A 14,245-nucleotide genomic window follows, 5' to 3' on the forward strand; every position below is an offset into this window, starting at 1 on the left:
TTATATTACCTTCTTTCTACCCTCCTCCTCATCCGGGGAAGGAGGAAGAGAGACTGCACAGGCTGGACCCTAAGCGAGCCTTGAGCTTCTATATCAGCAGATTGGCTAAGATCAGACAAGCAGACCAACTCTTTGTAGGTTATGCAGGACATAAGTTGGGCCTTCCAATAACAAAACAAACCATCTCCAGATGGATTATTTTAGCCATTCTGGAGTGCTACAAATTGGCAGGAAAGGAGCCTCCTCAAAATCTAAGGGCTCATTCTACCAGGGGTATCGCAACATCCTCAGCCCTTCAAAGAGGGGTGCCAATTCGAGATATATGTGCGGCTGCCACATGGTCGTCCGCACATACATTTACCAAATTCTATAGCCTGGATTCCTCCTCTAGTCAAGAAACTAGATTCGGCAAGGCTGTGTTACACTCTGTCCATTCTGGAAGGGTAACATAACTTTTATTACTCCCGCCTCCAGTCACAATACCACTGCTATGGGAGTCTATCTAAGATAAGGAATACGTCGGAGGACACAATCCCTTCGAAGAACTAGTTACTCTTACCTTGTAACGTTCTTTCGATGGGATGTTCCTCCGACGTATTCCTTATCGACCCTCCCATCCATCCCCGCAGTATGACTTCCTGTGGGTTTGCAGCCTATGCTCCTTCAAGGTGATTAGTCTAATCCAAAAACATTACTGGGGACTACAAAACGGAACTGAGCAACGGACGCTGCGCGCGGCCTTTATAGGCAGGATGACGTCGACGTCGGCACGGAGGCCGTCGAGGGTCATCGACTCGGCGATCATCGACGCGCAGCGCCCTCTGGCGAAAAAATTTTCCGAGGCCAGCAAAGCTGAAGGATTTCTATCTAAGATAAGGAATACGTCGGAGGAACATCCCATCGAAAGAACGTTACAAGGTAAGAGTAACTAGTTCGTCTCTTCCCCTGGATTCCTCTCGCCTCCCTGAGCCTTTTTTCCTCCCACAGAGAACCACACGCAAGGTCTGGATCGGGAAAGTGACTGCCTTCCCCTGGCCACCTTGGAGGAGACTTTAGGTAGGTACTCGGTGACGGATCCATATGATTCATCACAGTCGGAAGTCCATGCTGTCTTGTCTGTAACAGTGCTGTAGCAGTTGTCGGCATTCTGCGCGTTCCAGTCTCAGGAAGCAGTGGGCAGTGCCTATGGTGCCGTCAGTCTCTCTGGTTTCACGTTCACCTCCACGCTCCCTTATTGGTCTCCTCCGTTTGCCGACTGGAATCCACTGGCGTGGGCAGTCTGCCTGGACTTAAACCACCTCTTGAATGGGTCTGCAAGAAAGAAAAAGAAACTGGCCAGCATGCTTCTAAATCAGTATGGGGTGATCCAATGTGGTACTTCCAAGAAACATACAGGCACTTTGGGAGAGAATAGGACCTGGGGCCCTCCAAACAGCCACCTGGCTTCCACCCTGGTAGGCCTCTTCCCCTATGCTGAGAGGGATCTTTTCCCCCCCCTCCCCCCCCAATTGAAAAGATCAGATTACTGACCTTGACACAATAGGTGCTCCAGATGTGGCATTTGTCATTGAACAATTCAACTTTGATTACAAACGTGTAGATTTGATTCAATCAAACTGCAACAAGTGATTGTAAATGCAACTGTTTAGTCGCAGTATAGAGCTGTGATAACACTTTAAGACTCAAGTTCATAGCAAGTTTTCTAACGATCCGACAAATACCAAAGATTTGCTGAACATGTTTATATGAAAGAGTTTACCTGTGTTTATTTTTATTTGTAGAGTGTGCACTTGAAACTAAATAGCTCCTAGGCTTTTTATGAAATCAAGAAGAGCATTGCATATTCCATGTTAGTTATTCCCCGGAGTGGTTTCAATATACTGGATAGAATAGTTGGAGGCTGGTGCAGCAGTGCATGTTGTTCCATATCTGCTTCTGGCTGGGAAGGATTTGGTCATTGGTTTTTAGACTCCCACATAGAGGTATTCAGGGAGGTGACTGACAAGGTATGTAACATCTTAATAGCAGTTAGTGAATTGGCTACACGATATTCTACTGTACAAGAGGGATGTGGTGTCATGCTATTGTGTTAACTATAACTGAATCAGCAATGTACTTTTATTGTTTAATAAAAAAAATGTAAACTATTAAAAGTAAAATGTTAAATCGAACCATTAACAAGTAAAATGTATGCTCTGTGTATATTTGTGTCTTTGTTAGTTGTCCTGAAGAATCTAAAAGTGTATTAGTGCCTCTTTTGTGATCTGAAGTAAATCACTCATAACATGCTCTGTGCTCGCAGGCAGGCCGTGAAGTTTGAAACAATTTATTTAAAATGTACAGTGTGAATTTCACAAGAGTCGGTTTTACCTTTTACAGAAATGCAATACTTTTGGTCTGATAGTTAACATCTGAACATTTACTGTGGCAATAAGACCATAGGCGGCGGGCCAATACCGGCCCCAGGGCCGTAGTTACGCCAGGGCCTTAACGAAGCCCCAGAGACATTACCATGGGCAGTATTGGCCCGCCGCCGAGGGTCTTATTGCCATAAGTACCCCGGCCGGTTAGTATTTTCTGTTGCGAAACGCAAAAGAAAAAAGTTGAAAAAATGGCTGCCGGGAAAGGGAAAAAAGTTGAAAAGAAATGGCCGCCTTTCCATGGCGGCCATTGGGAGTGGACACGCTGGGAACAGAAGTGTTTCCAGCGCGTTTGCTCCAAGAAAAGAAGAAAAAATGTTAGTGCGGTTGGGAGGGTGGGGAGGGGATAGTTTGCGTGGGAGGGGGCTGGAGAAAAAAATAAAACTTAACCGAGTCCCCAGTGGGGGACGAAGGCAGCCTCCAGCCATGGGGAGATTTGGAGCGGGGATTGCCCTGTTTCGAGCTTCCTCATTGGCTAAGGGGCTGCCACGCCCCTCGCCGTGAACGGAGTACCCGGCACGCACTAACGTACACGGGAATACCGTGTGGTATGGCTCGGAAAAGAGCCAATCCACACGTTGTATTCCCGGTGCGCAGCGCTTGCCGGGTACTAATGTATTTATATCCCAAGTTGAATAACTCTGGAAAGTACAGAGCCGTCTTTATCTAGCGGAAACCTCCAGGACCAGCTACTTGATACCTGGCTCCGAACAATTTTTTTAGATGTTTTATGCTTCAAAAAGGCTGGGATTCCAACTCCTCCCTTTCTCTGGAATGTTTCTGTTTCTCATGGGTTTTCTCCCTGTAGCTAGTTGATGTGCCATTCATCGGATACGAGAGTGAACACCCCTCTGGTTTTGAGTATGTTTGAATGACTGTGATGTCAGCAGAAGACATACAGCAAAACTAGTGGCAGATTTTAAGTCCTATAGGGAGAGGAAAGGAGTACATAAAGTGTTCAGAAATGGAAATGGCATTGATGGATCACAGCTGATAAATCTTGCAGAAATTGACTTCCAACATTCAGTAAAGACATGATGCTATGCAAATGTAGGACCTTTTTTAGGAGGAAATTAAGCATACCTAGAATGAAGTTGGGAATTCATAGAGGTGTAAGAGGAAGGAATTATTTATTTGAGCTAGATGCAGGTGTGGGTGACAATAGTGCTTGCAGAGTCTGGTACATGTATCGGGCAGTTCCGTGCGCCTAAGCAGACGTTTGGAAAAGGTGGTCTAAGTTATTTAAAATGGTCTAGCAAAAAGGGGCTCTAAATAATAGGGTTGCAACCCCCTCCTCCTTTCTTCAGACAGGGTGGGGACAAAAAAGTGAATGACTGGTCCACCAACTCAACATCTCTTGTACAAATAAATGATTTTCTCGAAGGACATCATTGATTGAGGACACTTTTTACCTTAATGAAGGAAAATTAATTGGAACAAATGTATTGGTTTGCTTCTACTGGTGATCTTTTTGTGGCCCCGGTAGTAGATGATGGTAATGTAACATTTCGGTTGCTCTAGTGTATAAAGAGGAAAGAAAATTATCGAGTACATTTGTTTGCAGGAGACATTTAATTGCATTTGTTTGAGGCATTTCTATGGGAGCCAACCTGTATAACCCTCTAATACCCCCTTCCTCCATCAAAATCCCTTTTAAAGTGCTCATTGACCGATTCCCTAAAAATGCAGCAAAGAAATCAGCGCACTGTCCCTTTACCAAGTCCGGTGAAATAGAGGCAGATAGATACCACAGATAGGCCTATCCAGTAAGTGTGAGGACATAGTGGCTAGCAGTGTGCTTGCTCGGAGGTGAATGCTTTTAGCAGTTATGTTTCAAGAGTTGATCCATAGATATGTACAGAGAAGGTGGAGTGGGACTTATTCTGCATTTTTATTTTTACTGTACTAGGTTTCTCCATAGTGGGTGTTGATATCTTATTGTCCATAGTTTGCACTACCAAATGTCTGTATCCTTTTGCACACATCTGAACTGTCCCTTTGTTATGTCAGGGATCCCAGTAAAATAATTTCTGATGTTTGTTAATCTGCTTAGAATCACATGCTGTGCATAGTCCGACATCCAGTGGTCACTGCGGAGTATTGCATTTTGTTTTTCGTAGCCAAAAAGGGGACGTCGTCAAGGTGTGTCTGTAACACTATCTCTATAGTGACGTGCAGTGTACCCACAATCCCTCACGCGTCGAGGTCCCTCAGATTGTTTTTTTCCGCCCAGTTACTGGTCGCCTTTATGCGGAGCTCCTCGAGAGACATTGCGAAATCATTTCCTCGACCCTTGGTCGTTTTACTATTATTAACTATACACACAGATCCCTCCCTCGATGTAGCTGCCAAGCTGTTCTCCGCCGAGCAAGATCTTCGACGGAGGGACGAGCGGAGGAGATCCTTCGGCGCTGCCGAACACGTGGCCGGGCCTCGCCAGCCTAATACAGTAGGGAGAGTGGGGTTGGTGGTCATTTCTTTGTTATCCCTCTGAGAATGCCTTTCTCTTTCTCTCCCTCTTTCGAGGTCGTAATCACATTTCATGCCCTCAGCTATGGAGAGTACGCCCTTTAGGTTTTGCCTGCGTTGCAAGGGCAAGTTTACCTGGAAGGACAAGCACAAACGGTGCAACTGTTGCTTGCCCCTCGATCACAAAGAGGACGGCTGTGCGGCCTGTAAGTTACTTAAACCCAAAACTCCAAAGGACCGCAGGGTCAAAAGGTGGGCAGCCTATGCGATGTCTAGGTCTGACTCCTCGCCAGCTGCCGCTGCCGCCGAATGTGACGAGGACAGTGATTACACGGCCTCCGCAGCAGAGGTTGTAGACCTCTCGAAGGAGCGTCCCCGGCCCCGACAAGCCCGGCTCACGCCCCGCTTATGGGGATGAACACCCCGGTAACAAGGACGAACACAGAAAAACACATAAGCACATAACCCACGGCATGCATTTGTCGATGACGAAGACAGCCATAGCGTCAACGGAGGCGTCGGGGTCCACCGGCGTCTTCCGCCGACTGTAAGGGTCGCAAGCCCTCCCTGCCGCTGCTTCCGCGACCAGCGACTGGGCTTTCTGTAAAGAAGGGCGCTAACCCCAAATCCTCAGGCGACGCGCCTCGCAAGAGTGCGTACGTTGCCAGGAAAGACTTGCCACTGCCTAGCGCAATGGGGAGCGATCCCTCGACGGAGAAGTTGATCGCCGAAAGCCTCGCGCGTATAGCTTCTAAAGACGGACGGCGGGTGACACATCGAAAACCGCTCACAAGGCCAAAGAAACGGCGATGACGTTGGAGGGTAGGCTGGGACGGCTCCCACTGTCGACAGAAGACCCTAGCCAGCGAGAGGGTTTCTCAGAAGGCGAAGGCACTCTGTCTTCGACGCTATGGGACAGAACTAAGCAACTACAGGGAGAGGAAACTCCCTTTTCACTCCCAGACCGCTCTGGCCTACCCTACTGGACTGTCGAGAGGTTCCAGTCATGTATGGACAAGCTCGACAGGTTCATGGCCATCCCAGAAAATAGGACATCCAAGAGGCCAAGGGAGGTACCCCAGGAGGGGCCATGGGCTAAATACCCGAAGCTCTTTAACCCCCTACAGGAAGACATGAACTCTTACGACCTCACTGAAGAGGACTCTCACTTCTAGGAAGAGGATGAGTTTGTGAATAATGAAGACCAACAAGAGGGAGAAGGTTTTCAAGATGACACTAACGTAAGTGAGGAGGGCTATGAGGAGGACCCAGGTGAAGGTGGCTTACAGCCCTGGCAGTCGCCATCAGGGTCTACAGACCCCGACATTATAGACATTTCTTCTCCTCAGACCACACCGGTCAGGAGCCCTTCTCCAGTAGACGATCAGCCCACCTTCAATGCGCTACTGAGGAAGGCAGCAGCTAATTTTGAAGTTGAAACTGGGGAGGTCACCCCAGATACTGATTTCGTCGAGAGGATTATTAAAGAAAAACCTCCCACTAGTCAAACTATTCCTATCCTCGCCTCGGTTAAGAGATGACTCACCCCATCACTGTCCACCCCTGCGCTGGTAAGAGGGGTCAATCCAAGAATCGAGAACTTGTTCGCACCCTCTCAGTCAGACCCATTATATATCAGGGGTCACTCAGTCCCGGACTCCTTAGTGGTGACTAACACAAGGAAGAGGGTTGGGGTTCCACTGTCAACCAGCGAGGCACCCCCAGATAAAGAAGGGAAAAAGCTTTATGACTTGGGCAAAAGAATTTCCGCCTCGGCAGCGTTTTCAATTAGAATTGCCAATAATAATAAATTGTTGGCAAACTATGCTGATGCTCAATGGGGAAAGCTTAAGCAGGACATCGAAGAAGCACCTGAACCTCTAAGAACTTGCTTATTGGCTACAGTTACAGAAGGAGCTCTGGTCAACCAGAGCATCATTAAGAACACTCTTGATGCGGCAGAAACCGCTGGCCGTTCTTTGGGAATTCTGCTGAAGCCTCACGTCTGGCTTCGCAATTCCGGTTTCAAGGCAGAAATGCAGGTGTCACTCATTAATAAGCCAATAGAAGAGTCTAATCTCTTTGGAAGGGCAGTGGACGATGCACTGGAAAATGCGAAGAAATAATTTGACACCATAAAGACCTTAGACCAAATCTCAAAGCCTCCAAACAGGCGGGGATTTGGGAACAAATGCTTTTTTCGTGGCCAACGCCAACAGCAGCAACAACATTACACTGCAGGCAACTGGCCCTCTAATCAGGGTACCAGTAACCAGTATAACCAAAGAGGACAACGCCGTGCAAGGGCAGAGGCCGAGGCTCCATCCCCAGAGGCACCCCGGCAAGTAACACCAAATGACCCAAAGGTTCGGGTCCCCTCCCATGCGTCTCCGGTTGGGGGCCGGATAACATCTTTCCTTTCAGCATGGGAGGGAATAACGTCAGACAGGTGGGTATTGTCAACCGTAGCCCACGGGTACTGTATAGAGTTCAATCGGTCCCCCACCTACAGACCTCCAAGGGGACGACACCTGTCACCAGAACACCTCGTCATCCTCCTGCAAGAAGAACAGCTGCTACAGAAAGGAGCAATAGAGGTCGTGCCTCTATCTCAGGTAATGGAAGGTATTTATTCAGTGTACTTCCTTGTACCCAAAAAGGACCTAACCATGCGCCCTGTACTAGATCTGTGCCCAGCGAACAAATTTGTAAAACCACAAAAATGTTGTATGGTAACATTACAGGAGGTAATTCTTCTGCTATCTCAGGGGGACTACATGACAACACTAGACATGAAAGATGCATACTTTCACATTTTGATGTTATTGTTGCCAGGGCACAGAAAATACCTCAGGTTCATGATAGAGGGCAAACACTACCAGTTCAGAGTGCTACCCTTCGGCATAGCGTCTGCACAGAGGGTATTCACGAAGGTACTGGCAGTAGCAGCGGCCCACCTGCGCAGGTTGTCCATACTGGTATACCCTTACCTCGACGATTGGCTCATAACAGGGGACTCCTACGAGACATGCTTCTCAAACACCCAGAAGACAGTAGACCTTTTGTTCCAACTGGGCTTCTCCATCAACGAGAAGAAGTCCAGCTTAGACCCCAGCCAAATCAACCAATTCCTAGGGGCTCTAATTCAAACAAAGGACGGCCTCGTCTTCCCCCTCCAACGAGAGGGTCCAAAATATGCTGTTTCAGATCCCTCAATATGTGGCCGGTCGAGAGGTGACGGTACGCAAAGCAATGCGCTTGCTAGGAATGATGGCGTCATGTATTTATTTGGTACCTCACGCGCGCCTGCGCATGCGCCCAATGCAAGAGTGGCTCAGCCAGTGGTGTCAGGCCAGCGAACAATGGGACGATCTAGTGGTGGTCTCGCAGGCCTTGGTTCTCTCGCTACGGTGGTGGTTGAAGGAAAACCTGGTAATAGGGAAACCATTCGCCACCCCCGCAGTGGAAGCCACTCTAACCACAGACGCATCTCTCACAGGATGGGGTGCTCACCTATTCCATCAGACTGCTCACGGAGTCTGGACTCCGAGCGTAGCATCCAAACACATAAACTTATTAGAACTACTTGTGGTGTTCAAGGCACTAAAAGCCTTCCAGACGCACCTACAAGGGAAGACAGTGATGGTCCTCACGGACAGCACCACAGCCATGTACTACCTCAACAAGCAAGGGGGCACTCACTCTCCAGGACTGTCCAAGCTGTCCCAGAACATCTGGAAGTGGGCTCTCAGACACATGTTCCTATTGTCACAACATGTACCAGGGGAATTCAATCTGCTAGCAGACGAACTCAGCAGAGACTTTCCTCTGCCCTCAAAGTACGAATGGCGGTTACACGAAGACATTGTCTTCGACGTCTTCACACAATGGGGCTTCCCAGAAATAGACCTGTTCGCAACTCTGGAAAACTCACAATGCCTAGATTACGCCTCCAGATACCCACAGAACCGCTCCAAGGGGAACGGGCTCTGGATACCATGGTCAGGGAAATTTGTTTACGCTTTTCCCCCCCGTCTCCTCTGCTGAACAAGATAGTGCACAAGATGCACCAGGAACCAGTCACCATGATACTGATAGCCCCGATGTGGGCCCGCCAACCATGGTTTGCGCACCTGATGGAGATGTCCCTGTCCCCACCAGTGAAACTGCCCTGCCCGTACAACTTGCTGTAACAGGACAAGGGCAAGACACTACACCCATGCCCACAGAACATGAACTTAGCAGCCTGGCTCCTGAGGTCATAGAATTTGGCCATTTACAACTCCCTCAGAGATGCATGGACATTCCCAAAGAAGCTAGAAAACCCAACACTCGCCACTGCTATTCTAGCAAGTGGAAGAGATTTGTCATCTGGTGTAGAGGTAAGAGCATCAACCCAGTCCACTGCTCTCCCACACAAATTGTCCTGTACCTGACCCATTTACTGGAATCCGGTCTAGTGTTCAATTCTATTAAAGTCCATCTAGCGGCACTTTCTGCATACACCACCTCTCAACTTAAGTCCCAGTTATCAAAGCCCTCATGGAGGGGGTAAAGAGAATACACCCTCCAATAGCAAACCCAGCTCCCGGCTGGGACCTTAATGTAGTACTTACCAGGCTCATGGGCTCACCCTTTGAACCCATGCACAAGGCAACTCTTAACGACCTCACCCTTAAGACTGCTTTCCTAATAGCTATCACCTCCATTAGAAGAGTAAGTGAACTACAGGCTCTTTCTATTCTAGACCCCTTCTTAACAGTTCACAAAGATAAGGTAGTTCTACGCTCACACCCAAGGTTTGCACCGAAATTCATATCGAAATTCCACGTCAACCAGTCCATAGAACTACCAACGTTCTTTCAAAACCCTTCCAATTTGGGAGAAAAAAGCCTGCATACACTCGATGTGCGCAGAGCTGTCATGTTTTATATGGAAAGAACTAGGCCACTGAGAAAGTCTAATCAGTTCTTTGTCTCGGTGGCAGCAGGAAGAGAAGGAGATGCAGTCTCAAAGTCCACTATATCTAGATGGATTGTTCAATGCATCACTCTCTGTTACACTCTTGCTAAGAGAGAACTACCCTTCAAGCCAAGAGCACACTACTCAAAGCACAGGGGCATCCATAGCATTCATTGCAAACGTTCCCCTTGAGTCCATTTGCAAAGCGGCAACCTGGAGTTCTGTACACACCTTTACAAAATACTGTCTAGATGCTCACTCTAGATCTGATTCCCAGGTGGGACAAGCAGTATTAAGACATCTTTTCTCTACTGTTCCTTCTCACAACCCACCTCCTACTCTGGGTACTGCTCGCTAGTCTATGCACAGCATGTGATTCTAAGCAGGTTAACAAACATCAGAAGACAATGCATTACTTACAACCATCAGAAATGCTTTTACGGTATCTGCTTAGATTCACATGCGCCCACCCTTCCTCCCCGCTCGGATGGAAGGAACATAGACATCTTTCTACATCTCTCTCTCTTTTCTGTACTCACTCACGTCTAGAAGGCTCCCTCAGGGCAGAAAAAATACAAACGGAGGGACCTCGACGCGTGAGGGATTGTGGGTACACTGCACGACACTATAGGGATAGTGCTACAGACACGCCTCGTCGACGTCCCCTTTTCGACTACGAAAAACAAAATGCAATACTCCGCAGTGACCACTGGATGTCGGACTATGCACAGCATGTGAATCTAAGCAGATACAACCATCAGAAATGCTTTTACGGTAAGTAATGCATTGTCATCCTCGTGTAGCACATTTATGGGAAGGATGATCTGAGGTGTTACTGCGCTGCACATCCACACCTGCTGAGTTCAGGTCCTCTGACGCTGAAGCATATATAAACTATAGAGACAGTGATCTAAATAATTATCTGCTTTATGGAACTCTACCTTGCAAGGATTGCCAAATGTTTAGCCTTATCTGTGCAGACTGATATTGTGAAGGGCTGCGCCAGGCCAGGTTTGCAGATGTTGGAGTAATACAAGTGCATCACCATCTAGGATCCATTTTTAGAGATTTAAAGACTGCTGCTATTACGCTGGTAAACAATGCTTGCTTCTTGTCTGGTTTAGTCTTGTTGTACTGGGATCTGAGAGACTGAAAGCTTGGCCATATTCTAGAACCCAGGCCCATTAGACTTCGAGGTTGAGGATTGCTGTCAAGAGATCATTTGATCTGATGTGCGCTAAACAAATATCCTACATTTTGATTTACTGTGATGGTGCAGACAATAGGCACTCGGTTCTAGCATAGGGTGTCTGCAGGAGGCTACCAAAGGGGTTCTGCTGGGAACAAACACAGGGTGCCTCTGCTAGTGCCTGACAGGATATCTGTGGCGTCTGGCACAGGATGTCTCGGCTAAACCTGTAGTCCTGGCAAGGTATAACTTGTTGAATCTGACATAGGGTGTCTTGGGAAGTACTTGGAATAGAGTCTCTCTGCTGGAGCCTGCCTCAGGGTGTATTTGCTGTGGCCTAGCCAATGTGCCATTGGTCAGTCTTGACGCGTGGTGTCTTTGATAGTATTTGCCACAGAGTGTCTGGTAAGACTTGACATATGGTGTAGCCTGATGTAGAAGGCATTAAGAGTACCTTGTAGGGGTGCTTTTTATAGAGCCTAGCACAGCGGGCCTCTATGGCTGTATGGCACTTGGTGTCACTGCTAGGACCTGCTGCTGGATATGTTTGTGTTTGTGTGGACCTGGGTCAGTTTTCTGGCTTATACCTGGGTTGGTTGGTTGGTTGGTTGGTTGGTTGGTTTGTTGGAGCACGGAAGAGGTTTTCTACAGTAGTACTTGAGACAGAGAGTCTTTGATTGGACCTGGCACAGAGGGTGTTTTGCTCAGACCTGGCTGCCCATGGTGTTTCTACTGTGGTCAAGCATAGACTGACTTGGCCAAGGCTAGATGCATGTTTTTTCTGGAAGAGTTTGTCATGGGTAGGGTTTTTTGGGAGCAGATGCTGTGCCTGTCCGACAGGGTGTGATATTAGATTTCTGGTGCGGTCTGGCACAATGCATCCATCTGTAGGGCAATATTCTGCTCCATTGCTGGGAACAGACTCACTTACACTGAGCTAAATTGTTCAAATTAAGCGGCAGTTGATGATCTGCTCCATCAACATCATGCAGTTCATAGAGCAGTAGAAAATGCAAAGATGAGGGTGAAATCTAACAACATGCAAACATCTACAGGATCCTAATATTCTGTCAAAGTGTGCTGCATCTAGGTGCAGAGCGAAGTTGTCACTAGAATACGTGTATTCTGAACAGATTCTGACCTGCTCTGTTGTTTTAGGGGCAGATCTGGAGGCTTCTTTGCTGAGCTTTGAGAAGCTGGACAGGGCTTCACCGGACCTCTGGCCAGAGCAACGTAAGTGTACTTTTTATCTGGTCATGTGACAGGCCAAACGTATCACACACTCCTTACCTTTATCTGAACCATGGTAGAAAATCTCTTGCAGGGGAGGCCAGCAGTGTTCGGTGACCCGGTGACTTTGGGCTGGGAGCTTGTCCTCAGGAAAATGTCAAGTGTTGTCGCCCTCCTGCTTATTGCCTGAAATTGCAAATGTACTATTCAAATGGATTGTGTCCTCGAACGCATTCCACATCTTTGACATGTAATGTCCACAGTTGTGCACTTCGGCAACTTTTCGGCAGAGGGCGTCCTGCGTCGATGGCATCGGGTCCCTGTCCCTCGAAGGCCTCCGACGAGGGCGATGTTATAAATAGGGCGCACGGCGCCAGTAACCTCAGTTCCAGTTTTTCTGCGAATGTGTTTACTTCGTGAGACTCGGCGTGTCTCGTGCGTTTTCTTCATAGAAGATGTCTTTCTCTTCGACCCCTCCGACTCCGCGGTCTGGCTTTAAGACCTGCGGGGACTGCAGGTCGAAGATGTTGCTCACTGACCCCCAGCGCATTTGTTTGTGGTGCCTGGGTGAGTCGCACGACACAGACTGCTGGAAATGCAAGTCGCTGACTGCTAAGGCCTTGTGGAAGGGGAAGCTCCAGGTAGGTAGGGGCTCGAGGCCTGTTAAGTCCTGTGCTTCGAAGTCCAAGGGGGTTTGCACTGACGACTCGAGGGCCGACTCTCCGCATCGGAAGAATTCCCGGGGATCTCGGTCCCGGAGTGGTTCACGCCACTCGTCTTCCTCGTCCCAGCACTCTAGGAAGCGCCGTCGCCGGTTGCCTTCCCAGTCCTCCTCAGAGGATGGTGCCTCGAAAGGTTACATGCCCTACAAAGTCCTCGACTCCGGAGGAATGGATGGCGTTTAAGAAATCCATGATGGCGATTTTTTAATCAAAGGTCACGGGTCTGGTCGCGCCACATGAAGAAGCCGGCCAGGATCGGTCTCGTTCCGTGGCTCGCACACCTTTTGGGCTCGGGTTTGCTACGCGACACACATCTGGAGCCGTCGAGGTTCTACACAGACAAGGAATCGAAAGGTTGCAAGAGACGTGTCTCTAGGTCTCGGTCCTCATCTCTGAGACCGCAGCAACCTATTGAGGGTTTGGGGCCGGCGTCGACTTGTTTGGCACAGTGTTCGTCTGATTCGGACATCGATGCCTTGCCGTCGTATCAGCCGTCGGCACCTGTGTCGACGCCGAAGCCTTTGGCGATCCCAACGTCGTGGTTGTCGATGCTCTTGACGTCAAAGCCTTCGACGCTATCAGCACCTTCAGGGATTTTTTTCTCGAAATTTGCCGTTGGAGTACCCAGACATCGTGGATCCTCCAAGGAAGGCTACGTCGAAGTCTGTGAGGCCAGTTTTGGACTCCAGACCCTTTTCTGTTGCCAGACCTGGGTGTCACCTCCCTCTGGCTGATATTTATGAAGAGGAGGAATAGTCCGAGTTTGAGGACCCTGGGGAACTTGATGAACCTCCACATTTTTCTGGAGACAGTCAGTTGGAGGAGTTGAGGCAGACCCTCCATGATGCAAGTGGGCTGGACGCTTCCCCGGAAGTGGAATTTGGTAGACCTTACCTTGCAGAAAAGGATGGCAGCTGCTTGGCAGTCCCCGGAATCTCTTCCGGCTGTTAAGTCTTTGACCAAGAAATACCGCCCTTCCGTTAGCGACCCCAGCCATCTATCTACTCACCCCATTTCCTGAGATTTTGGTGGTTCAGGCGGCTACTGCCACCTCGAGGCAGGCGACGTACCCAACCATCCCTCCGGATAGGGACGACAAGCGCTTCAGGGAGAGCATGGCCCTGAAATCGGTTAACTCCACGTGTACCTTAGCAAGGTTTTCACACATTCTGTGGAATTGTTTCTTTGGCGGCTGAGCATATTCCCGAGGGGGAAGAAAGGGATGGGTTCCTTGCTCTCGTGCAGGACGGCAA

At 48.7% G+C, this 14,245-nt stretch overlaps 1 protein-coding gene across 4 annotated transcripts in view; it reads left to right on the plus strand.

The window, feature by feature from the left end:
- LIN52 (lin-52 DREAM MuvB core complex component) overlaps window positions 1-14,245 on the plus strand; it is a 1,138,589-nt gene that overhangs the window by 190,104 nt on the left and 934,240 nt on the right. For all 4 annotated transcript variants that reach the window (XR_011283757.1, XR_011283758.1, XM_069637610.1 and 1 more), the window contains exon 2: window positions 12,199-12,273. Coding sequence is in view for 2 of the 4 variants with exons in the window: in XM_069637610.1 (XP_069493711.1) it covers window positions 12,199-12,273 (75 nt within the window). In the remaining 2 variants the exon portion in view is untranslated. The remainder of the gene's footprint in view (window positions 1-12,198; window positions 12,274-14,245) is intronic.

The sequence above is a fragment of the Ambystoma mexicanum genome, chromosome 14, assembly GCF_040938575.1.
Source record: "Ambystoma mexicanum isolate Mex_15411 chromosome 14, UKY_AmexF1_1, whole genome shotgun sequence".
Classification (NCBI taxonomy): domain Eukaryota; kingdom Metazoa; phylum Chordata; class Amphibia; order Caudata; family Ambystomatidae; genus Ambystoma; species Ambystoma mexicanum.